This window comes from Salvelinus namaycush, chromosome 30, assembly GCF_016432855.1.
Source record: "Salvelinus namaycush isolate Seneca chromosome 30, SaNama_1.0, whole genome shotgun sequence".
NCBI lineage: Eukaryota > Metazoa > Chordata > Actinopteri > Salmoniformes > Salmonidae > Salvelinus > Salvelinus namaycush.
In genome coordinates this window covers 35,287,946-35,315,761 of record NC_052336.1, presented here as the reverse complement: position 1 = coordinate 35,315,761, position 27,816 = coordinate 35,287,946, and the positions used below count along the sequence as shown (strand labels likewise).

The 27,816-nt window shown below is 40.3% G+C and overlaps 1 protein-coding gene across 1 annotated transcript in view; it reads right to left on the bottom strand.

Moving 5' to 3' along the window:
• Positions 1 to 27,816, bottom strand: part of LOC120025103 (ALK tyrosine kinase receptor-like) — a 151,067-nt gene that overhangs the window by 104,541 nt on the left and 18,710 nt on the right. The window contains exons 4-7 of the mRNA XM_038969536.1: positions 14,154 to 14,319; positions 10,024 to 10,171; positions 8,032 to 8,145; positions 5,018 to 5,156 (exon numbers count right to left, since the gene is read on the bottom strand). Coding sequence (XP_038825464.1) covers positions 5,018 to 5,156; positions 8,032 to 8,145; positions 10,024 to 10,171; positions 14,154 to 14,319 — 567 coding nt within the window. The remainder of the gene's footprint in view (positions 1 to 5,017; positions 5,157 to 8,031; positions 8,146 to 10,023; positions 10,172 to 14,153; positions 14,320 to 27,816) is intronic.

Genomic DNA, 27,816 nt, shown 5'->3' with positions numbered 1-27,816 from the left:
TGTTAGACAGGTAACTTTTTATCCACAATATAGCATGGGGTGTAAAGCCACAACACATACATTTTTCCAGCAGCAGACTATGATCAATAATGTCAAAAGCCGCACTGAAGTCTAACAAACAAGCCCCCACAATATTTTGATCATCAATTTCTCTCAGCCAATCATCAGTCATTTGTGTAAGTGCTGTGTTTGTTGAATGTCGAAGATGGCGCCGAAGGGGATGGCTCCTGGAGGGGATGGCTGCTTTTTTATGGACGCTTAACCAACTGTGCTATTTGTTAGTTTTTTTTACATTTTTTGTAACTTATTTTGTACATAATGTTGCTGCTAACGTCTCTTATGACTGAAAATGGGAGTCAGAACAGTGATTACACACCTTGAGCTGGACAAATAATTTCTCTATAATGAGTTAGACGAGAGGGATTTACTCCAGACACCCGGACAGGCCTTCATCCCCATCATTTGCAGGAGAAAAAGATGGAAGAGGTATCGAGGAAAGAGATCGGGGAACATTGTGAGGATCCGCCGACAAGTGGATAACCTGCCTTTGCCATCCGTACTAATCGCTGGATAATAAATTAGACAAACTAAAAGCACGTATATCCTACTAACAGGACATTAAAAACTATAACATCTTATGTTTCACAGAGTCGTGGCTAAACAACGACATGAATAACATACAGCTGGCGAATTATACACTATAACGACAGGATAGAACAGCAGCCTCTGGTAAGATAAGGGGTGGCTGTCTATGTATATTTGTAAACAACAGCTGGTGTATGATAACTAAGGAAGTCTGAAGGTTTTGATCGCCTGAGGTAGAGTATCTCATGATAAGCTGTAGACAACACTATCTACCGAGAGAGTTTTCATCTGTATTTTTCGTAGCTGTCTGCATACCACCACAGACCGATGCTGCACTAAGACCGCCCTCAATGAGCTGTATACCGCCATAAGTAAACAGGAAAATGCTCATCCAGTAGCGACGCTCCTAGTGGCCTGGGACTTTAATGCAGGGAAACTTAAATCTGTTTTATCTCATTTCTACCAGCATGTTAAATGTACAAACAGAGGTAAAAAAACTCTAGACCATCTTTACTCCACACACAGAGATGCGTACAAAGCTCTCCCTCGCCCTCCCCAACAAAGGGAAGCACAGCCGAGAGCTGCCCAGTGACACGTGTCTACCAGACAAACTAAATTACTTCTATGCCCACTTTGAGGCAAGTAACACTGAAAACTGCATGAGAGAATCAGCTGTTCCGAACGACTGTGTGATCACACCATCCGCAGCCGATATGAGTAAGACCTTTAAACAGGTCAACTTTCACAAGCCTGCAGGGCCAGACGGATTACCAGGAAGTGTACTCCGAGCATGCGCTGACCAACTGGCAAGTGTCTTCACTGACATTTTCAACCTCTCCCTGTAATACCTGTAATACCAACATGTTTCAAGCAGACCACCATAGTCCCTGTGCCCAAGAACACTAAGCTATCCTGCCTAAATGACTACCGGACCGTAGCACTCACATCTGTAGCCATGAAGTGCTTTGAAAGAGTGGTCATCAATACCATTATCCCAGAAACACTAGACCCACTCCAATTTGCATACTGCCCCAACAGATCCACAAAAGATTAAATCTCTATTGCACTCCACACTGCCCATTCACACCTGGACAAAAGGAACACCTATGTGAGAATGCTATTCATTGACTACAGCTCAGCATTCAATACCATACTGCCCTCAAAGCTCATCACTAAGCGAAGGACCCTGGGACTAAACACCTCCCTCTGCAACTGGATCCTGGACTTCCTGACGGGCCGCCCCCAGGTGGTAAGGGTAGGTAACGACACATTCGCCACACTGATCCTCAACATGGGGGCCCCTCAGGGGTGCATGCTCAGTCCGATCCTGTACTCCCTGTTCACTCATGACTGCACGGCCAGGCACGATTCCAACAGCATCATTAGGTTTGCCGATGACACAAAAGTGGTAGGCCTGATCACAGACAAAGACGAGACAGCCTATACCCAGGAGGTCAGAGACCTGGCCGTGTGGTGCCAGGACAACAACCTCTCCCTCAACGTCATCAAGACTAAGGAGATGATTGTGGACTACAGGAAAAGGAGGACAGAGCACGCCCCCATTCTCATCTACGGTGCTGTAGTGGAGCAGGTTGAGAGCTTCAAGTTCCTTGATGTCCACATCACTAACAAACTAACTTGGTCCAAGCACACCAAGACAGTTGTGAAGAGGGCACGACAAAACCTATTCCCCCTCAGGAGACTGAAACGATTTGGCATGGGTCCTCAGATCCTCAAAAGGTTCTACAGTTGCACCATCAAGAGCATCCTGACTGGTTGCATCACTGCCTGGTATGGCAACTGGTCAACCTCCGACCGCAAGACACTACAGAGGGTAGTGCGTACGGCCCAGTACATCACTGGGGACACGCTTTCTGCCATCCAGGACCTCTATACAAGGTGGCGTCAGAGGAAGGCCCTAAAAATTGTTAAAGACTCTAGCCACATCTCTGCTACCGCGCGGGAAGCGGTACCGGAGCACCAAGTCTAGGGTCCAAGAGGCTTCTAAACAGCTTCGTCCCCCAAGCCATAAGACTAATGAACATCTAATCAAATGGCTACCCAGACTATTTGCATTTCCCCCCCCTTTTACACTGCTGCTACTCTCTGTTATTATCTATGCATAAGTCACTTTAATAACTCTACCCACATGTATAAATTACCTCAATAACCTTGCCTAACCGGTGCCCCCGCACATTGACTCTGTACTGGTACCCCCTGTATATAGCCTCGCCATTGATATTTTACTGCTGCTCTTTAATTATTTGTTACTTTTATTTCTTATTTTTTTAGGTATTTTTTGGTTAAGGGCTTGTAAGGTATTTTAGGTATTTTAAGGGCTTGTAAGGAAGCATTTCACTGTAAGCTCTACTACACCTGTTGTATTCGGCGCATGTGACAAATACAATTTGATGTTCTTCCCTATAAGCGTGCTGAAAGTCAGTTGTCAATTTGTTTACTGTTTACTGTAAAATAGCATTGTATCTGGTCAAACGTTTACCAAGAGTTGGTAACAGGCAAATTGGTCAGATATTTGAGCCAGTAAAGGGGGCTTTACTATTATTTTGCTTTCCTCCAGGCCTGAGGGCACACACTTTCTAGTAGGCTTGAATTGAAGATATGGCAAATAGGAGTGGCAATATGGTGAAGGGGAGGAGACAGATTAAATAATTATTTTTAAGACTTGAGACAGTTGAGACATGGATTGTGTATTTGTGCTATTCCGAGGGTGAATGGGCAAGACACAAGATGTAAGTTCCTTTGAAAAGGGTATGGTAGTAGGTGCCAGGCGTACCGGTTTGTGTCAAGAACTGCAACGCTGCTGAGTTTTTCACGATCAACAGTTTACTGTGTGTATCAAGAATGGTCCACCACCCAAAGGACATCCGGCAACTTTACACAACTGCGGGAAGCATTGGAGTCAATATGGGCCAGCATGCCTGTGGAACGCTATCGACACCTTGACAAATTGAGGCTGTTCTGAGAGCAAAAAGTGGGTGCAAATCAATATTAGGAAGATGTTCCTAATGTTTGGTATACTCAGTGTATTTTCATAAGTGAGACATAATACAGTAACACTTAATAATAATAACTTGATTATTACAATAACAACATTGTTGTTACATAGAACTCTGGAAGTTGCTTTCTGATAGCATAATCTATTACATAAATTGTTTGGATTATAAGACTTTTAAACTGTTGCATACATTTCAGTAACGAGTGCAAAAAAACTAACTGATTGGATTAGTTTAGAAAAATGTATGTTATTTATCTTTGTGTAGCATAAGAGTAATCAATCAAACATAGATCTTGAAACAAAAAATAATACATTTAAAAAATTGACTTGGAATAGAGCATACTTCGTAAATATGATAATGATGGGCGTGGCTTTGTTTCAAAGTGATGTGTATGAGTTTCAGGCCCCAGGCTAAAAACAGGCCCTCAAAATAAGGCCTTAAGAAATACGTATGGTATTGTGTTAAATTATATATTTTTGTACGATAACATAATCACTTATGATCTCACTTGGTGAAGTCCATAGGACTTAAAATGGATGAATGCAACAACCATTTGTATTTGTCACTAACAAATACAGTCATGGGTGGTAACTCTACAATTTACTTGAATGGCAAGGCACTCTGGGAAACACTGTACGTGATGAGGCTTCAAAGTAAGCAGTGTATTAAGTTAACACTGTTTCGGTGTCTATATGAGTCCACAGCATCCACACTTTCAGTGTTGATTTATTAACACATTGTGTTATTATTTGTTTTAACACTGGACAAGTTGCTATGTAATCATCCAACTTGCTGTTTGCAATGGGCTTTGAATTACTCTGCAGTATTTTCAGGTATCATAAAATAAATTGCAGCTTTTTACCTTTTCAGTGGCATGTTGAATCATACAGTAGTTGAGTGACAAAACTTATTTATCTGTACAACATATCATTGGTTAGTTGGTTTGACTTGATTATGTACACCTGGGCCAATGGACATTCAGGAGGATGGACATTTACAGAATGTTCAGATACAAATGTATTGTGTAGATCAAATACTGTTTGACTGTCAGATAGATTGGATAGTATAGGTCATTGTGAGCTCTACTCATTCTATTTATATCTTCAACAAGCAGTTCCAGATACAGATACTGCATTAGTAGATGGCAGCCAATCCAATACTTTCAGAAAAGTTGTCACTTCTTGAGATCTGTATTTAAATAGTTTGAAAAAATAGTTGCTTTCTCAGATCTGTATTCAAATAGTTTTAAGTTGTAATTTTTTGTTGTTGTCATCTCCAAAGTAACTTCGATCCCCCAGAAATGTTGTTACTTTCCACAAACCATAGTTACAACTGTAGACATCCCAGGTCTGGCGCATGCACACGGAAGCACACATATAGTCAAGCAGTTCTTCACAATACACACAGTGATTTACCTGCCGCTCCAGACTTCCCGTTGCGCCCTGGTACATTGGGGTTGTCCATCAGCTCATCCTGGCTGTCCGATTGGCTGCTGTACCCACGTCCCCCACCCCCACCTGCAATGATCAGGGGGATGTGGACACCCCTCTGCACCTGTTGCCATGGCAAATTAGTCAGTGTGATGTTATCAACCTCTAGCAGAGCCAAACTCAACAGACGGACCGACAAAAATAATTAAATAATTGGAACCCATTTGATCCCTGGTACCATAAGATCACACATAAGGTATGGCAAAATGTGTAGAATTGCAGAAAATTAGCTTTGAAACTGGCAAAACGTGTAGAATTGCAGGAAATTAGCTTGAAACCTGGAAATTGTTCAATCTGCCAATAAGAGGGGTGTGAACAGGAGATCTGGTACCAGGTTAGGCATTTTACTGCATCTAGTGTGTTATTCTACTTAATCTTTATACATACACACATACATATATATTCAAATATTTATATATAGTACCAGTCAAAAGTTTGGACACACCTATTCATTCAAGGGTTTTTCTTTATTTTTACTATTTTACATTGTTGAATAATAGTGAAGACATCAAAACTATGAAATATTGGAATCATGTAGTAACCAAAAAAGTGTTAAACAAATATATTTGAGATTTTTCAAAGTAGCCACCCTTTACCTTGATGAGAGCTTTGCACACTCTTGGCATTCACTAAGCCAGCTTCATGAGTTATTCACCGGGAATGCATTTCAATTAACAGGAGTTCCTTGTTAAAAGTTAATTTCTGGAATTTCTTTCCTACTTAATACATTTGAGCCAATCAGTTGTGTTGTGACAAGATAGGGGTGATTTACAGAAGACCAAGCCCATATTATGACAAGAACAGCTCAAATAAGCAAAGAGAAGCGACAGTCTGTCATTACTTTAAGACATAAAGGTCAGTCAATTGGGAAAATTTCAAGAACTTTGAACGTTTCTTCAAGTGCAGTCGCAAAAACCATCAAGCGCTATGATGAAACTGTCTCTCATGAGGACCGTCACAGGAAAGTAAGATCCAGAGTTACCTCTGCTGCAGAGGATAAGTTCATTAGAGTTACCAGTCTCAGAAATTGCAGCCCAAATAAATGCTTTACAGAGTTCAATTAACACTGCTAAATGACCCTAACCCTAACTGCTAAATGACTTAAATGTAACAGACACATCTCAACATCAACTGTTCAGAGGAGACTGCGTGAATCAGGCCTTCATGGTCGAATTGCTGCAAAGAAACCACTACTAAATGACACCAATAATAAGAAGAGATTTGCTTGGGCCAAGAAACACGAGTAAAGGATATTTGACCGCCGGAAATCTGTCCTTTGGTCTGATGAGTCATAATTTGAGATCTTTGGTTCCAACCGCCGTGTCTTTGTGAGACGCAGAGTAGGTGAATGGATTAACTTTGAAAGTGAAGCTTGGAGGAGGAGGTGTGATGTGTGGGAGTGATTTGCTGGTGACACTATCAGTGATTTATTTAGAATTCAAGGCACACTTAACCAGCATGGCTACCACAGCATTCTGCAGCGTTACGCCATCCCATCTGGTTTGCACTTGGTGGGACTATCATTTGTTTTTCAACAGGAAAATGACCCAACACACCTCCAGGCTGTGTAAGGGCTATTTGAACAAGAAGGATAGTGATGGAGTGCTGCATCAGATGACCTGGCCTCCACGATCACCCGACCTCAACCCTATTGAGAATGTTTGGGATGAGTTGGACCGCAGAGTGAAGGAAAAGCAGCCAACAAGTGCTCAGCATATCAAGACTGTTGGAAAATAATTCCAGATGGAGCTGGTTGAGAGAATGCCATGAGTGAGCAAAGCTGTCATCAAGGCAAAGGGTGGTTACTTTGAATAATCTGAAATATAAAATATATTTGTATATATTTAACACCTTTTTGGTTACTACATGATTCCATATATGTTATTCCCTCTGTAGAAAATAGTAAAAATTAAGAAAAAACCTTGAATCATTGTTTGGTGTGTCCAAACTTTCGACTGTTTCTGTATATATTTTGTTTACACTATATATTCCCCCCAATTGGCAGTTACAATATTGTCTGATCGCTGCAACTCCCCAACAGACTCGGGAGAGACGAAGGTTGAGACTTATGCATCCTCCGAAACACGAACTGCCAAGGCACACTACTCTCTTAACCCGGAAGCAAGCCGAACCAATGTGTTGGACGAAACACCATCCAAAGTCAACTTGCAGGCTTTGGCCTGCCACAAGGAGTCGCTAGAGCATGAGATAAGGAAATCCCCCCAGCCAAACCGTCCCCTAACCCGGACGACGCTGGGCCAGTTGTGCGCCACCCTATGGGGCGCACGGTCAGGCTGTGACACAGCCTAGGATCGAACCGAGGTTGTAGCGATGCCTCAGCACTGTGATGCAGTGCCTTAGACCGCTACGCCACCCGGGAGGCCCTGGGTGTGAACAGTTTTGATTCGCTTGGGTTGCGAGGTGGGGGTTTGTTACTACGCCGATAAATGACAATATTCATCTGGAACTTTGCCAACCAGGAAATTTGTGTGACGGTAACAAGTAATATTTCAATACCCCTGCTCGAACATATATTATACATTTAATGTATGTGTGTTTAGACCCGCTTCAGCCCAGCTTCAATTAAAAAGGAACAGCTGAGGGACAAGTAAAAAAACATATTCATAAATCTAAATCATCTAATATGTCCCCTTTCCTTTAATTTATTTTCCAGCTTCTGTTCCTCATCAGATTCCTTCTCCTTCCTTCCTTCCTTCCTTCCTTCCTTCCTTCCTTCCTTCCTTCCTTCCTTCCTTCCTTCCTTCCTTCCTTCCTTCCTTCCTTCCTTCCTTCCTTCCTTCCTTCCTTCCTTCCTTCCTTCCCATATCTGACAGTTGAAAGCAATATGAAATACATCTTTAGTCATATCAGTGATCAAGGAGGGCAAGAAAGTCTAATAAAGCTTTCTCAGTTATCGGTACGCGGCCTTCTCTCCTTACCTTGAACACATAGGTGGCTCCGCCTCCGCCTCCTCCGCCCCCGCCCCCTTTGACCTGCGTCTTGTTTTCCAATGGCATCTGCTCCACACAGATCTTGTTTAGGATCTCGTTGGTCTACCAATGAGAATAGAAAAAGTGTGAATCCCTCACTTTCTTTAATCAGGGCAAAATAACTAATTTGAGACACTGTATGTCTGTGCAATTCAGACTTCCTCATAAATCATGGTTTGATGTCAATGGAAGATATCCGCTGAAGTCAAGTTCCATGCTCAGATCTTTAGTTAGACTTGGGCCTTTACTAGCCTAGTAGCCTTGTCCCAGGTCGGTTTGTGGTGTCTTGCCAACTTCAACAGTCATTGTCCAGCCAAACCAGATGTGACCAAGACCATATGAGTTGGCAAGACAGCACAAAGTGATCTGGGACCAGGCTTTTTACTGCATCTAGTGTGTTATTCTTCCCATTCTGCCCATCGGCAACTTGGGCTATTGTAACAAATGAGAGACGTATCAAGAGCCAAACGACTAGCGGTGTTGAGGACAGATAATAATAACCAAACAGCCAAGTCAGCCAGTACGGGAGCAGCGAGAGCTCAATTTCACACAGAATTACCCCTAACCCCCACCTGTTGCTCTTGCCATCCTGCTAGGGTTGAGGCACATAGTTTGTATGTGTGTGTGTAAGGGGACACAACTGAAATGTGTCTTCCACATTTAACCCAACACCTTAAGGCAGGGTGCTGCATTAAATGACATCCACATCATCGGCGCCCGGGGAGTAGTTGTTGGGGGTTAACTGCCTTGCTCAAGGGCAGAACGGCAGATTGCTGACTCTGGGATTCGAACCAGCAAACTTTTGGATACTGGCCCAATGCTCTTAACTATAGGCAACCTGCAGCCCTGTGTGTGTTTGTGTGTGTGTGTGTGTGCATGTGTGCGTGGTGTGTAAAAGCCTAAAAGGATATTAATACTCCTACAGAGGGGAGGCTGTTTGAGAAACACTGAACACACCAACACCCTGAACAAATCATTTTTAAAAGCACCAACAACCTTTGGGAGTATCTTCTCCCTTCGGGACTATAGACCTGATAGAAGTGAACTGAGAGTCTGAGACCTCAAATGACTCCAGTTCCCCATTGTCTGGGTGTCTGGGCCACCTCTCTGCATTTCCTTGTCTGACATTTTTCTCCAATATATTTGATCCATTTTCCAAATGATTCCTGACTGAGAACTCCAAAGTATAAGACAAGTCCGGGATGAAGCCAAAAACAACATGATGGATTGAGAGGAAATTCATTCCAACAACGTTTATAGGTGAAATGGCAATGCAATCCATGGGATATCAATTCAAACGTGCTCCCTTATGGTGTGAGAGGAGTTTTGAGGATGTTCTTCTTTTTCCATATCCCTGAGACTTCAACATTCCAGTTGGGATCAAGTTAGGCCATGCTGTAGTCTATCATAGGCTACTTATGGACTTCTGAAGATCTGACAGAATTGTGTATAGGTGTATAAGTGATAAAGCAACGATTCCACCTGGCTTATAAGAAGGCAAATACACCGGAATAAGAACCCTGGTTTTACCTTGGTCTGTCTTCATTGTATTTGTTTTTTTCCCCCAAGTTATCAGGCCCTTCTTATAGATATAGTCCTCTTAGGTCTACACAGTCCTGGAAAAAGGTATACCCAAATGCACTTCATCCCCACCAAAAATATGAATTAACCAGGAACCATTTAACTGGTGATGGTTTGTACTGTCAATAAATATTTCTGATCGATGCAGAAACAGAGTGCCCCCCCTTCTTAATTTTCCTGGACAGTCAACAGTTGAAGTGTCCTGGGGTGAGAAATGTTTTTGGGATCTACTCAGTCTTTTTATATCTAAGTGCCTTGCTAGGAGGTCGGAGATAGTGGCTGATTTGGGATGGGGCATAAGTGTGAAAGTGTTGAGCCTTGACATTGATTCAGAATAGTTTTGGGGAAGATGGTACTCACATTGGGGCAGGCATCCTCTCCTTTTTGGCCCACCAGGATGTGAAGCAACTCGCCCTCCTGAAGCAGGAAGTCTGCTGTGAGTTGGACACCATGTGACTTGGCCATGGTCAATACACTGCGACCTCCAGCCGCCCCACAAGCTGTGATCCTGTTTTGGACATACACACAAACGGAAAGGCATGAACCGCCAGTGCATAAGGCGTTATAAATAATTTAACTTAAAGGTCTATCATGTAGCGTTGTGTGCTACCCCACCAAATTCACATAGAAATGTGAGTTATAGATCTGTCATCCCCATAGAAACCAAGTCTGATAAGCTGTAGATCCGTTCTATGTGCACTATTTCTATGCTTCCCGTCCATAAGGTTAGCTTTTGAGTCTTCTTAATTTTGGTTATGTACTCCAGCTTCAAACAACTGAAAATACGATCTTTATATATACAGTACCAATCAAAAGTTTGGACACACCTATTCATTCAAGGGTTTTTCTTTATTTGTACTATTTTCTACATTGTAAAATACAAGTGAGGACATCAAAACTATGAAATAACAAATATGGAATCATGTAGTATCCAAAGTGTTAAACAAATCAAAATACAGTTTAGATTTTAGATTCTTCAAAGTAGCCACCCTTTGCCTTGATGACATCTTTGCACAGTCTTGGCATTCTCTCAACCAGCTTCACCTGGAATGCTTTTCCAACAGTCTTGAAGGAGTTGCCACATATGCTGAGCACTTATTGGCTGCTTTTCCTTCACTCTGTGGTCCAACTCATCCCAAACCATCTCAATTGGGTTGAGGTTGGGTTATTATGGAGGCCAGGTCATCTGATGCAGCACTCCATCCCGCTACTTCTTTGTCAAATAGCCTTTACACAGCCTGAATGATAGCCCCACTAGAGCAAACCAGATGGGATTGATATTACTGCAGAATGCTGTGGTAGCCATGCTGGTTAAATGTGTCTTACATTCTAAATAAATCACAGACAGTGTCACCAGCAAAGCACCCCCACACCATCACACCTCCTCCTCCGTGCTTCATGGTGGGAACCACACATCCATTCACTTACTCTGCATCTCACAAAGACACAGTGGTTGGAACCAAAAATGTAACATTTGGACTCATCAGACCAAAAGGACAGATTTCCACTGGTCTAATGTCCATTGATAGTGTTTCTTGGCCCAAGCAAGTCTCTTCTTCTTATTGTTGTCCTAAGGATCGGCGTTCCGTGAACGGGGCAGTTGTAAATGATTCAGCGCGTTATATCAAGATCGCAGATTTTAGAGTAAAAACAAGTCTTATTTCAGCTGAAAGCTTAAATTCTGGTTAATATAGCTGCACTGTCCAATTTACAGTAGCTATTACAAAGAAAAAATGCCATGGTATTGTTTGAGGAGAGCTCCTGACAACAAAACACTTTTTTCAACGGGATAGGTTTGATAAATTCACCTCTGAAGGTGAAATGTGTACTTACATTCTGAAATCTTGCTCTGACTTATCATCCAAACGGACCCAGAGATAACATGAAGTGTCGTTTTGTTAGATAAAATACTTTTTCATATCCTAAAAAGGTCTATATAGCACGCACGATGGATTTTGTATTTCCACTCATTCAATTTGCAAAGAAAGGAATCTGTGAAAATCTCACCCTAAACGTTGTTTGAATGAGTCAAATCACGTTCGAATCTATTCCACGGAGATCCTAGAAGCTAACTTCTAGGACTTCACTATTTCACTAACACTTCACTATTTCATTGGGGGTGTAGTATATCCTATAGGATACCATATTTGGTGTCCTATAGGCCTTCCTGGCACGCCGATGACGCGGGTGGCCATCACTTGAACAACTGTATCTTTGTCAATTAAGCCCCAATCGCGGTCAAACAAAGCTAGCTAGATAGCCAATGAGTTGGGCTTTACGGGAGTATCCGGAAACCATATTTTCGCCAAAAATGACATACCCAAATCTAACTGAGAAGAGAAAGGCCATAATGTATTATTCCAGCCCAGGTCCAATTTAGATTTTGGCCACTAGATGGCATCAATGTATGTGCAATGTTTTAGACTGATCCAATGAACCATTACATTTCTGTTCAAAATGTTCTATCAGACTGCCCAAATGTGCCTAATTTGTTTATTAATAACTTGTCATGTTCAAATTTGTGCACTCTCCTCAAACAATAGCATGGTATTCTTTCATTGTAATGGCTACTGTAAATTGGACAGTGCAATTAAATAAACAATATTATAAGCTTTCTGCCAAAATCAGATATGTCTATGTCCTGGGAAATGTTCTTGTTACTTACAACCTCACGCTAATCACATTAGCCTACGTTAGCTCAACGTCCCGAGGAAGGGGCGCCGATCCCAAAGAAGTTTTAAGAACGAAAGAAGTTCCACAAATTAACAAGGCACGCCTGTTAATTGAAATGCATTCCAGGTGACTACCTCATGAAGCTGGTTGAGAGAATGCCAAGAGTTTGGAAGCTGTCATCAAGGCAAAGGGTGGCTACTTTGAAGAATCTCAAATATAAAATATATTTTGAATTGTTTAACAGATTTTGATTCCATTTTGTGTTATTTCATAGTTTTGATGTCTTCACTATTATTCTACAATGTAGAAAATTGTAAATTAAAAGAAAAACCCTTCAATGAGTAGACATGTCCAAACTTTTGACTGGTACTGTATATATATTTCACAGTGATTCTCTCTACTTGTTTTGTCACATAAACAACATTTTTGCAACCAGGTAATGGCAGATCGATTTCTACATATTGCACCTTTAAAGCTAAAGTACTTAATTGGTTAAACTGCCAAGGCCGTTTAGAATATATCAACAACAAATAAGTTACTGCAAGCAATGAATAATGTTTTTTTCTTCTGACATCATTGCACAGCAGAATACGCACTGCTGGATACTTCTCTCTGTTTCATGAACAAATCAAAATCAATAACAAAGGTGCTGTGAGCGAACAGTGGCGCTGATCTTTAATGCTGTTATTATTAAGAGCATTCCAATAATGCGTTACACACAGGTGGTATAGTGCATTATAAAGCTTCTGTAAACAGAGCATGTGTGAGGATCCACGCTGGAGACGAGAAGCAGGTACGGGGAGAACATTTAATAAACAATGGACATGAAACAGAACAGGAACAGCGTCTGGACAGGGGAAACAATAACAACATCAATGTTGACACAGGGAACAGCTTGAGGAGCAGACAGATATAGAGGGGGTAATCTTCAAAATAATGGAGTCCAGGTGAGTCCAATATTGAGCGCCGGAGGGGAGAGTGGGAACAGGCGTGACAGTACCCTCCACCTCGAGGGGCGCCACCCGGTGTCCCACCTGGGCAAGCCTGACGGGGCGGCCGAGGCATGGGAGCCTGATGGGCCGGCTGAAGCATGATGTGGGGTGGGTGCCTGCCGCGCCAACCGAGGCAAGAAGACCTCTCGAGCCATCTAAGGTGTGGAATCCCGATGACCTAGCTGAGGCACCCCCGGTTCCTTCAGTGATGGCACCCAGACCCAACATCACCAACTAAAACAAAAACTCCCTGATGCTTCCTTTAGTGGTGTCGTGCATTCTGTGAGGATCGACGCTGGAGACGAGAAGCAGGTACAGGGAGAACATTTCATAAACAATGGCCATGAAAATGAAATAGAATAGGAACGGAAGTGGAAAGGATAGACGATTGCTGTCCGTGGACAAGAGAGCTAGGCTATGGATTTTTTGAAGGCTGCTTGAGGGTTGAGAGAGAGAGAGAGAGAGAGAGAGAGAGAGAGAGAGAGAGAGAGAGAGAGAGAGAGAGAGAGAGAGAGAGAGAGAGAGAGTCTGTGCATGAGTGTCTAAAGCAAATCTGTATTGGACATTCTCCTAAGGATGTCAAATTAGACTATTGAGACGCAGCCCCTTTGTTACGCCTACCATGAAAGGAGGCCAATTTAGATTATTGAGATTGAGACGGTGTGCTACACCTACCGTTAAAGCCAAGTTAGACTATTAAGATTCAGCATATGTGCTACATCTACCAAGCCAATTCAGACTATTTGCGATTCAGGCTATATGTTACACCTACCATGAAAGGTAGCCACTTAAGACTATTGAGATGCAGCCGGTGTTTTGATTTACCTGTAACTGCCAGTCTCCGGCACCCTCCAGATTTGGATGCCTTTGAATGGGCTTCTGGTTGCCACGGTAACGTTGATGTTGCTGTTCCGATATGAGCTGCTACACTGGGTTGGGGTGGGCCCCTCTGAACCCACTGCCCCACAAGTGTGAAAGGCCCATTTGGTGTCTGTAAAAAACATTAATTACACATACATGAACATTTGCACACACACGTACACACACATTTGCACAAGCACGCACACGCGCAAACACACACACACATGCACGCACACACACAGGCAAATGAAGACACTCATCATTCAGAACACTGTTCAAACTCATCACATTTCCCATCACACAAATTGTGCCTCATCTTTCATTTCACTTCAACAAACCCCACAACACTCTATAGTCTCACATAAATAAACCCCAACATAGTGAAATGGCAGAAACATTTTTTCCATCCTACTCGTCTAACTCCTGATTGCGAGCGAGATATAACGGAATAAATAAAATAAGCATCTTCATCATGTTTCACTGTAGTAAAAAATGTCTATCATCATTGTCTGAAGAAAATCTCCAAACTCCATTTTGTCCATTTACATTTTTCAAATGATTTGAAGGCAATGAATCCCCTATATGTACTCTGAACATTTCACGACTCTAGGATCAAGAACATGTATTCCAAATAGTTTCTGAAGTTGCGTGTTTGTATGTTTGTAATCGTTACATGGATAGACTACGTAAACATAAATGGTATCTGTAGATCTCTCATGATACAATGGGATGAGTCAGATAAAGAGCAGAATTAGGAGCAGCATTAGTTAGTGCTTTGGACAAAGCACGATATCCCAGGGAAGGGGACATTTGGCCCACAGACTTTCCGGTAACTTACAAAGAGAGAGGGTGGAGCTCTTCATCTTGGTTCTGATCCTCATTCTATCTCTTCTCCGATCACGTATGGACCCAGAACTTAATTGAGCGTCTGACCTATTACCGAATACTTTAGTTCTGGGTTAACCGAGATTAGTATGTTCATGAATGGTAAAATATGGCATTTCTTTTGCAGTTCCTGAAAATGTTCAGTTCAAGAATTTTTGGGGGTTAAGTTTTTCTTCTGACAGCCACGCTGGACCATGGGAACGGCACCATTTCCATCGTTCCCACAAATCAGGATTTAGTGACTCGATCAGTGTTGTGGTCCAGCCACATTTATCTGTCAAGACTAATCTCAAGCAAATCTAGAAAAACAATAACTCCCCATTCGCTACAGCCTGGGAATACACTGCAAATGAGGAGAAAAGTTTGAGTTAGCTGGGCATTCAAACTGATTTTGCCATGTTTCACTGTAGTGAATTGAAACAATGGTAAGTGCAGTGGTCAGTATGGTTTAACCCGTTTAGAAATGACTAGGCAGTAAATAATGATACAGTGGCTTGCGAAATAATTCACACCCTTGGCATTTATCCTATTTTGTTGCCTTACAACCTGGAATTAAAATGGATGTTTGGGGGGTTTGTATCATTTGATTGACACAACATGCCTACCACTTTGAAGATGCAATTTTTTTTTATTGTGAAACAAACAGGGAAATAAGACAAAAAAACTGAAAACTTGAGCGTGCGTAACTATTCACCCTCCCAAAGTCAATACTTTGTAGAGCCACCTTTTGCAGAAATTACAGCTGCGTGTCTCTTGGGGTATGTCTCTATAAGCTTGGCACATCTAGCCACTAGGATTTTTGCCCATTCTTTAACTTCTCTAGGATAGGGGGCAGAATTTTCACATTTGGATGAAAAGAATTCCCAAATTCAACTGCCAGCTACTCATCCCCAGAAGATAAGATATGCATATTGTAGTAGATAGATTTGGATAGAAAACACTCTGAAGTTTCTAAAACTGTTTGAATCATGTCTGTGTGTATAACAGAACTTATTTAGCAGGCGAAACCCCGAGGACAAACCATTCAGACATTTTTTTGTTGTTGATGTCACTCTCTTTTCAATGGATTTTCATTGGGAATACAGACTTCTAATTGACCTTCTTGCAGTTCCTACCGCTTCCACTGGATGTCAAGTCTTTAGAAATTGGTTGAAAGTTTTTCCTTTGTGTAATGAAGAAGTACGGCCACTTTGAATCAGGGTCACTTGTTGTGTCCTGTTTGTTAGAGGCGCATGACCAGAAGGCTGGCTACAGTTTGTTTTAATCCTGTATTGAACACAGATCATCCCATCTTCAATTTTATTGATTATTTACGTTAAAAAAATACCTAAAGTTGTATAACAAAAGTAGTTTGAAATGTTTTGGCAAAGTTTACAGGTAACTTTTGAGATATTTTGTCGTCAAGTTTCACAAGTTGGAACCGGTGTTTTTCTGGATCAAACGCACCAAATAAATTGACATTTTGGATATATATTGACGGAATTAATCGAACAAAAGGACCATTTGTGATGTTTATGGGACATATTGGAGTGCCAACAACAGAAGCTCCTCAAAGGTAAGGCATGAATTATATTTCTATTTCTGCGTTTTGTGTCGCGCCTGCAGGGTTGAAATACGCTTCTCTCTCTCTTTGTTTACTATGGTGCTAACTCAGATAATAGCATCGTTTGCTTTCGCTGAAAAGCCTATTTGAATTCTTACATGTTGGCTGGATCCACAACCAGTGTAGCTTTAATTTGATATCTTTCATGAGTGATTTAATGAAAGTTAGATTTTTATAGTAATTCATTTGAATTTGGCGCTCTGCATTTTCTCTGGCTTTTTGCCAAGTGAGACAGTAGCGTCCCGCCTAAACTCAGATTTTTGGATATAAATATGAACTTTACTGAACAAAACATACATGTATTGTGTAACATGAAGTCCTATGAGTGTCATCTGATGAAGATCATCAAAGGTTAGTGATTAATTTTATCTCTATTTCTGCTTTTTGTTACTCCTCTCTCTGGCTGGAAAAATGGATGTGTTTTTCTGTGGCTATGTACTGACTTAACATAATCGTTTGGTGCACTTTCGCTGTAAATCCTTTTTGAAATCAGACACGTTGGCTGGATTCACAACAAGTGTAGCTTTAATTTGGTGTCTTTCATGTGTGATTTCATGAAAGTTTGATTTTTATAGTAATTTATTTGAATTTGGCGCTCTGCATTTTTACTGGCTTTTGGCCAAGTGGGACGTTAGCGTCCCACATATCCCAGAGAAGTTAAGGTAAAACTGCTCCTTCAACTTGGATAGGTTCCGCTGGTGTACAGCAATCTTTAAGTCATTGATAGAAGAATTTGTATGTTTAACCTCTCTTGGGCACGTGAGACAGTAGCGTCCCACCTCTTCAACAGCCAGTGAAACTGCCGGGCGCCAAATTCAAATACAGAAATACTCATTGTAAAAACTCAGAAAACAAAACATATTTTACATAGGTTTAAAGATGAACTTCTTGTGAATCCAACCATGGTGTCAGATTTTAAAAATGCTTTACGGCGAAAGCATACCTTACGATTATGAGAAGATAGCCCACTAGACAAATCATTACAAACAGTAGCCAGCCAGATAGAACAGTTACATAATTTAGAAATGGAGATAAAATTAATCCCTTACCTTTGATGATCTTCATATGGTTGCACTCAGCAGACAATCATTTACTCAATAAATGTTCCTTTTGTTCGATAAAGTCTCTTTATACCCAAAAAACTCTGTTTTGGTCACGCGTTTTCTTCAGTAATCCACAGGCTCAAACGCAGTCAAAACAGGAAGACAAAAAAATCCAAATTGTATCCGTAAAGTTCATAGAAACATGTCAAATGATGTTTATATTCAAACCTCAGGTTGTTTTTAGCCTAAATAATCGATAATATTTCAACCGGACAATAACGTCGTCAATATAAAATGTAAACAAGAAACGCACTGTCACGGTTGTGCGCAAGAAAAAGCTCTGTGAAACTTTAGGGTCCACTCATTCAGACTGCCCTTACTTCCTCATTTTTCAGGATACAAGACTGAAACACTTTCTAAAGACTGTTGACATCTAGTGGAAGGCATAGATACTGCAATTTGAGTCCTAAGTCAATGGATACTGTAATGGCATTGAATAGAAAACTACAACAACAAAAAAAACTATTTCCTGACTGGATTTTTCTCAGGTTTTCACCTGCCAAATCAGTTCTGTTATACTCACAGACACTATTTTAACAGTTTCAGAAACTGTAGAGTGTTTTCTATCCAAATCTACCGGTTATATGCATATCATATATTCTGGGCCCGAGATGCAGGCAGTTTAATTTGGGCATGCATTTCATCCAAAATTCCAAATGCTGCCCCCTACCCTAGAGAAGTTAAGATAATAACTAATTTATTCCACCCTGAAACCATATAATTGTATGAAATGTATTAGATTCATAAAACTATAATCTGATGATGTATGTAGTTTTAGTCAGAATTAGAACCAGGACATTTTGTTCCTGTTTAGCTATGTAAGCAGGGTGCAAGTGTGAAACAAAGGATAAGAGGAGCTATCGACAGACAAGTTGTGCTACTGTGAAACCAATAACAGGACATTCTGTCCCCACCCGTGGAGGGGAGAAATTGTTAGGCTTGCAGAAAATTATGAAACATATTGCAGAATATGATAAACAATATATGTCTGTTGTGGAAAAGTAACTGTCTGAGCAAGGCGTAACTTAAGATTTGAACTTGTTTGTGTGTGTGTATAAAAAGATTCACTCTGCACTTGAAGGTGTGGTGGTTCATTTCTGTATTATCAAATGAGGAAAGACAAACTTAACACACGAGTCAGAGTTATACTTAAACTACATCTTTAATAATTATAGCTTTGCAATAGCAATGACTTTCAACGATTCGCCATTTCTAATGAACTGTTGAGAGTGTTAACCTGTTTGGGGTGCAGCCCGACACCGGTACACTTATGACAACATCCAGCTCAAGTGCAGGGCGCGAAATTCAAAAGATATTTTTTTTAAATATTTAACTTTCACACATTAACAAGTCCAATACAGCATATGAAAGGTACACATCTTGTGAATCAAGCCAACATGTCCGATTTTTAAAATGTTTTACAGGGAAGACAAAATATGTAAATCTATTAGCTAACCACGTTAGCAAAAGACACCACTTTTCTTACTCCATCAGTTTTTTACTCCATCAGTAGCTATCACAAATTCGACCAAATAAAGATATAAATAGCCACTAACCAAGAAACAACTTCATCAGATGACAGTCTGATAACATATTTATTGTATAGCATATGTTTTGTTCGAAAAATTTGCATATTTCAGGTATAAATCATAGTTTACATTTCAGCTACAATCAGAAATTGCACCGAAAGCAGCCATAATATTTACAGACACCAACGTCAAATAACTAATTACTCATCATAAAACATTTCTGAAAAATACATAGTGTACAGCAATTGAAAGACAGGCATCTTGTCACGTTCCTGACCTGTTTTCTGTTGTTTTGTATGTGTTTAGTTGGTCAGGGCGTGAGTTGGGGTGGGTATTCTATGTTGTGTGTCTAGTTCGTCTGTTTCTATGTTCAGCCTGATATGGTTCTCAATCAGAGACAGCTGTCAATCGTTGTCCCTGATTGAGAATCATATATAGGTGGCTTGTTTTGTGTTGGGGATTGTGGGTGGTTGTTTCCTGTCTCTGTGTTTGTGTTCTGCACCAGATAGGACTGTCTCGGCTTTCACGTTTATTATTTTGTTATTTGTTAATGTTCATCGTTTATTGTTTAATTAAACATGTTAAACACTAACTGCGCTGCATTTTGGTCCTCTCCTTCATCCCAGGAAGAAAGCCGTTACACATCTTGTGATTCCAGACAATATTTCCGATTTATTAAATGTTTTACAGCGAAAACAAAATGTAGCGTTATATTAGCGTAGCCACAATAGCCAGAAACACTTGGGCGCCCACGACCAGTTCACATGCACGACAGATATTAGAAATAGCATCATAACATGTTTCTTACTTTTGGTGATCTTCCGTCAGAATGTTGGACAAGGTGTCCTTTGTCCAGAACAGTCGTTGTTTGGATCTGGAACGGCAAATTTCCCTCTTCATTTAGCATGGGCACTTGCCAAGTGCTACGGATCTCTCCAATGTCAACAAAGTCAGAGAACGGAACACGGCAAAACTCCCGAAAAAATTTAAATAATCTGATTAAACTATATTGAAAAAACATACTTTACGATGATATGGTCACATGTATCAAATAAAATCTAAGACGGAGATGTTAGTCGTCCATAACGAGAGCAAAACAGAAGGCAAATCCATGTCCTCTTTCGCGCGCTCCAGAAACAGGAAGTGGACGGTCACGTCAAACAAAGAGCTTTAATTCCACCTCAGACCAAGATAAACACGAATTTTTTTCTCTCACCGCCTCTTGACAACCAGGGGAAGGTGTATGAAGTGTATGTAGACTCTTACGTATCATGCCCATGTATAGGCAGGGAGTAGAAGAGAGCCTCGGTTTCAGACATTCCACTTCCTGGTCAGGAAGTGTGCTGCAGAATGACTTCTGTTTCACTCAGAGAAATAATTCAAACGGTTTTAGAAACTAGAGAGTGTTTTCTATCCAATAGTAATAATAATATGCATATTGTACGAGCAAGAATTGAGTACGAGGCCGTTTGAAATGGGCACGATTTAACTGGCTACTCAATACTGCCCCTTGCAGCCATAACAGGTTAAAACAAAAGTACAGAATTCTTTTATAGACAAGATACACCACTCTCAACCTACATGACTAACAAAAGATACATAGAATGGTTACAAGGTTAAGATTTGTGTGAAAGACATCTATAATACAAAGCACACAGCAACTGCTGTGTCAACAGTTTTCATTGTATAGACCAGTGTCTGGTCCTCCTACTCCAAACTGGAACCATCTCACCCTGGTACGGTATAGCACAAAAACATTACCTCATGTTCTCTGGAATGCTCTTTAGGTTTTATCACCCAAAGATATCGTAAATCTCCTCTGTCAGTGTTATCTCATAGAGGCCCATCCTCAGTAGAACACACACAAAATAGTTAACAGAATACTCTATTCTGTCAAATAAAACAACCATTATAATGCAATACAAGCATTATAACATAATCTTGCAATTTCTATGACAAAGGGCAGAGCGCTCTCTGAATAGAGAATTTATCTATTGCATGTTGAGACTGTCTATTTCTTTGAACTGGAGATATACAACCTTCAGGAATTAGACATTAGAGATATAAAATAGTTCAGTTAGAACATTGGGATAGAAATTCTCGTGACAGTCATACCACAGATTCTCAATTGGATTGAAGTCTGGGCTTTGACTAGGCCATTCCAAGACATTTCAATGTTTCCCCTTAACTTTTTATGGCTGTAGGGGCAGTATTGAGTAGCTCTGATTAAAGGTGCCCATTTCAAACGGCCTCGTACTCAATTCTTGCTCGTACAATATGCATATTATTATTACTATTGGATAGAAAACACTCTCTAGTTTCTAAAACCGTTTGAATTATATCTGTGAGTCAAACAGAACTCATTTGGCACAAACTTCCTGACCAGGAAGTGGAAAGTCTGAAATCGAGGCTCTGTTCTTCTTCCTGCCTATACATGGGCATGATACGTAAGAGTCTACGTGCACTTCATAGACCTTCCCCTGGATGTCAAGAGGCTGTGAGAGAAGAAATTATTGTTTATCTTGGTCTGAATTTGAATACAAGCTCTTTGTATGACGTGTCCCTCATTTCCGGTACTCTTGGGAGCGCGAGGTGGACAGTGGGATTGCCTTCTGTTTAGCTGCCGTTATGGACGACTACTATCTCCGGCTCTGATTTTATTTGATACATGTGACCATATCATCGTAAAGTATGTTTTTTCAATATAGTTTAATCAGATTATTGAAATTTTTTCGGGAGTTTTGCCGTGTTCCGTTCTCTGACTTTGTTGACGATGGAGAGATCCGTGCCACTTGGCTAGTGCGCGTGCTAAATGAAGAGGGAAAGTTGCCGTTCTAAATCCAAACAACGACTGTTCTGGACAAAGGACACCTTGTCCAACATTCTGATGGAAGATCAGCAAAAGTAAGAAACATTTTATGATGCTATTTCATATATCTGTCGTAGATGTGAACTAGTCGTCGGCGCCCAAGTGTTTCTGGCTATTGTGCTAAGCTAATATAACGCTACATTTTGTTTTAGCTGTAAAACACTTAATAAATCGGAAATATTGGCTGGAATCACAAGATGCCTGTCTTTCATTTGCTGTACACTAAGTATTTTTCAGAAATGTTTTATGATGAGTAATTAGGTATTTGACGTTGGTGTCTGTAAGTTTTATGGCTGCTTTCGGTGCAATTTCTGATTGTAGCTGCAATGTAAACTATGATTTATACCTGAAATATGCACATTTTTCTAACAAAACATATGCTATACAATAAATATGTTATCAGACTGTCATCTGATGAAGTTGTTTCTTGGTTAGTGGCTATTTATATCTTTATTTGGTCGAATTTGTGATAGCTACTGATGGAGTAAAAAACTGGTGGAGTAAAAAAAGTGGTGTCTTTTGCTAACGTGGTTAGCTAATAGATTTACATATTGTGTCTTCCCTGTAAAACATTTTAAAAATCGGACATGTTGGCTGGATTCACAAGATGTGTACCTTTCATATGCTGTATTGGACTTGTTAATGTGTGAAAGTTAATTATTTAAAAAAAATATATTTTGAATTTCGCGCCCTGCACTTGAGCTGGCTGTTGTCATAAGTGTACCGACGTCGGGCTTGCAGCCATAAGAAGTTAAACCACGTGATTGTTGCTTTAGCAGTATGCTTAGGGTCATTGTCCTGCTGGAAGGTGAACCTCTGTCCTAGTCTCAAATCTCTGGAAGACTGAAATAGGTTTCCCTCAAGAATTTCCCTAAATGTAGCGCCATCCATCATTCCATCAATTCTGACCAGTTCTAAGGCTATAGGTGCAAAGGCTTAAAAATATACAGTAGAAGTAAATTGATTCTTAAGCCAGTCTTCTCTCCGCCAAATACTTATAAAGAAGCTGTGAAGCCCCCAGGCCGAATCTGTCATTTTCAACCCAGGAACAGAAACCGCAACCGCCTACAGACTTGTTGGTCATTGCCCAACGTAAATCCAGCCCTACTTATTCTATTATTCCAGGGCTGGGGCCGATTGATAACCTATGGAGATCTTGCTCATACACACACAGACGTGCATGCACACACAGGTACACACAAACACACACACAGGTCTCGCTCTGCTGAACAAGAAGAAAGGGAAGAAGAGGAACAAGGTGTGTGGTCAATGTTAGAAGTGGTTTCTGATTATGTAACTGGGGTATGATCAGATACAGTAGTAAATCGTTGACCACGACCGCCACCTTGTGGTTGTGTTCATGGTCAACATACATGTTTGAACAATGAGAAAGGAAATTAACAGGGTGTGTGTTCAATGCTAGATATGACCTCTTATTATGTAATTGGCACAAATCATTGACCATGACCAGTGGTGGAAAAAGTACCCAATTGTCATACTTGAGTAAAAGTAAAGATACCTTAGTAGAAGATGACTCAAGTTAAGTGAAATTCACCCAGTAAAATACTACTTGAGTGAAAGTCTAAAAGTATTTGGTTTGAAATATATCAAAAGTAAATGTAATTGCTAAAATACTCTTAAGTATCAAAAGTATAAATAATTTCAAAATCTTTATATTAAGCAAACCAGAAGGCACCAATTTATTTAAGTTAAGGATAGCCATTGGCATGCTCCAACACTCAGACATCATTTACAAACTAAGCATTTGTGATTAGTGAGTTTGCCAGATCAGAGGAAGTAGGGATAACCAGGAATGTTCTCTTGATAAGTGTGTGAATTAGACAATTTCCTGTCCTGCTAAGCATTCTAAATGTAACTAGTTATTTAAGGTGTCAGGGAAAATGTATAGAGTAAAAAGTACATCATTTTCTTTAGGAATGTAATGAGGTAAAAGTTGTCAAATATAAATAGTAAAGTAAAGTACAGAAACCCCAAAAAACGACTTAAGTAGTACTTTCGAGTATTTCTACTTAAGTACTTTACACCACTGTCCATGACCACTAAATTCTGGTTGTGTTCATGGTCAACGTCTATGGTTGAAGACTACAAGGTTACGTGTAGTCTCTCTCTCTCTCTCTCTCTCTCTCTCTCTCTCTCTCTCTCTCTCTCTCTCTCTCTCTCTCTCTCTCTCTCTCTCTCTCTCTCTCTCTCTCTCTCAATTCAATTCAATTTAAATTCAATTCAATTCAATTCAAGGGTTTTATTGGCATGGGAAACATATGTTAACTTCGAAAATGCAAGTGAAGTAGATAATAAACAAAAGTGAAATAAACAATAAAAATGTACATTAAACATTACACTGATGGGTTCTGACTTCTAAACTTGAAATATTGTTAATCATCAGGCATCCTATGGACCAGAAAAGAATGGTTATCTGTAGGAGGAATGTATATGTTGGGGTCAATTAAGGTTGGATATGAGCCAGGGGCTTGGAATGTACTAAGTAAAGGAAAGGCAATCATATGTTTGAGTTCACTGATAAGGGTGAGCTGGGGATTAGTGAGGAATTGGGGCCGAGGTCAGGTCAGGTCACATTAAGGAGAAGGAACAGTTTATTATCCACATCACTTAACTTTCTTCCTTGCAATAAAGATGTAATGTTTAGAGGGAATGAATAGATTTCACCCAAATTGGGGTATATATACTTGTGCTGGTAGGAACATGTCTTTGTCTGTTCAGCTATCTGACCCTTTGGGTGAATAAACTTGGTTTGAGCTTTACTAATCGTCTGTGAGTTTTTACTCTTTAGAGTAAGAACCTAACAACACTCACAAAGTTCCAAAAGAATAAAGACATTTCCAATGTCATATTATGTGCAAATAGTTAAAGTACAAAATGGAAAATAAATACAAATACATTTCGGGTTGTATTTACAATGGTGTTTGTTCTTCACTGGTTGCCATTTTCTTGTGGCAACAGCTCACAAATCTTGCTGCTGTGATGGCACTCTGTGGTATTTCACCCAGTAGATATGGGAGTTGATCAAAATTGGGTTTGTTTTCAAATCCTTTGTGGATCTGTGTAATCTGAGGGAAATATGTGTCTCTAATACGGTCATAAATTTGACAGGGGGTTAGGAAGTGCAGCTCAGTTTCCACCTCATTTTGTGGGCAGTGTGCACATAGTCTGTCTTCTCTTGAGAGCCAGGTCTGCCTACGGCGGCCTTTCTCAATAGCAAGGCTATGCTCACTGAGTCTGTACATAGTCAAAGCTTTCCTTAAGTTTGAGTCAGTCAAGTGGTCAGGTATACTGCCACTGTGTACTCTCTGTTTAGGGCCAAATAGCATTCTAGTTTGCTCAGTTTTTTTGTTAATTACTTGTCACATTGGAAATAATTATTTTTTTGTTTTCACATGATTTGGTTGGGTCTAATTGGGTTGCTGTCCTGGTGCTCTGTGGGGTCTGTTTGTGTTTGTGAACAGAGCCCCACGACCAGCTTGCAGAGCCCCAAGACCAGCTTGCAGACCAGCTTGTAGGTGATGGCTTTGTTATGGAAGGTTTGGGAATCGCTTCCATTTAGGTGGTTGTAGAATTTAACAGATCTTTTTTGGATTTTGATAATTAATTAGAGGGTATCGGCCTATTTCTGCTCTGCATGCATTATCTGGTGTTTTACGTTGTACACTGAGGATATTTTTGCAGATCAATATGGTGTTTTGTGTATTCTTGGTTGGTGAACAGACCCCCCCTCTCTCTCTCTCTCTCTTTCAAGATGTGCTCCCACAGGGTCACACACAGGAATGGGAGCGCAAAAGGCCATGGTGTGAGTAACAATGGGGAAATGTTTGTTTGAAAACTTTGAAAGTAAAATTGCTCTGTAAATGTGCTGTATAAACCTGTTCCTTTGGATAATTTGTGTCACGGGTTGATGGTCACTAGACTCAATGCTGTTTTTTATGTATTAATCTCGTATCCGTTGATAGTGATTGACATCAGACTGGAGGTACACTGATAATGTATCTGTGATTCTGTAGCCAATGATGTTGTGACTTCCTCCCAGCCTCTTGGGCTGGTGTTAACAGAACATATGGTACTGTCTGATTAATATATAAGTGCCTGTTAGACATGTTCTCTGCTTCTGTGTGGGAGGTGTCCCCGTGTTGCAACTTGTATTAAACCAGATTAATTTTGATTGACTTTATCTGCGACTGCTCTTCTCTTTTATTCACCTGAAAATCCCCTTTTGTTACGTCCGTCGTTAAATGAAGACCAAGGTGCAGCGTGGTAGACGTACATTTTCTTTAATATAAATGTTCCACCAAAAACAATAAACAGCTCAACGAACTTAAAGCTAGGAGTGCAACACCTGCAACACAAAAAGACAAGATCCCACAACTGAAGGTGGGAAAAAGGGCTGCCTAAGTATGATCACCAATCAGAGACAACGATAGACAGCTGCCTCTGATTGGGAACCATACTCGGCCAACAAAGAAATATAAACATATATTTCCCACCCTAGTCACACCCTGAACTACCAAATAGAGAATTAAAAGGATCTCTAACATAAGGATTTTCTTTTGACACCAATGAGTAGTTAGCATATCAGATTAAGTTATGCATTGCTGATTGTCTCTCCAACAATTCCTATTGGATTATAATTTATTTTTTGTGGATTTACTTTTTTTTGGAAAGAACTAAATGATCTGCATTTAACTGAATTGAACTAATTTAACAACTGAATACATTTTTTATTTTGTGACCTTTGAACTGGAATATTCATTGAATTGACTATTGACTATTGATTTGCTTTGATTGCTGGGTATAACCAATACAGAAAGCCTTACTGCATACAATTTTGAGTTGGTTTATGATTTATGCTGCTGCTCTATTGCTGCCATTTCATGACTAATCAAAGCTTTAATCTGATGTTTTAATGGTGTTTTACTTTTAGTTGTGTTTGTGCATATTCATACTGTTTCTATACTACAGAAAGTTGAAGGGGTCAAACTTTATGGTACACGTTTCCCAATCCTTGTTTTATACAGCACGTATATTCAGGAAAGGACAGGTGACTGTTATTAACTTTAATGAGCATGAAATAGTTTGATCTGTCTTTCACTAGAGACAGATGGCTATTTAATGCCTCTGACTCAATATGCACACTGCTAGTATGGTCATTGCATTTGAATATAACCCTAAAAGGTTGTTCCACTTTGATTGGCCCATATTGATGCATGAAGGAAGATGAGTATGAGTTGAAATGGAGTCTCTAAGAAGTCCCCAGTCTATTTAATTACAATATTGTATTTCAACAAACGCACACACACAGTATCTTGTATTGTGGTGCTCATTATCAGTCACATGTCTGTCCAGTTGATTAATACTTCTTCCAAACACACGGGTTGTGTCCCAAATGGCACAGTATTCCCTATATGGAGCCCTATGGGTCCTGGTCTTTAAGTAGTGCACTGTATGGAATAGAGTTCCATTTGGGCCACAGCCATGGAATAACAACAGCTCACAAACAAACGACTCAACACCACCATTTGATTTAACGACTAGTAAACAAGTATGTATTCTGCGTGCGGAATGTGGCTAATTAGCGACTAATAACAACAGTAAGAGACAAAAAAGAAAA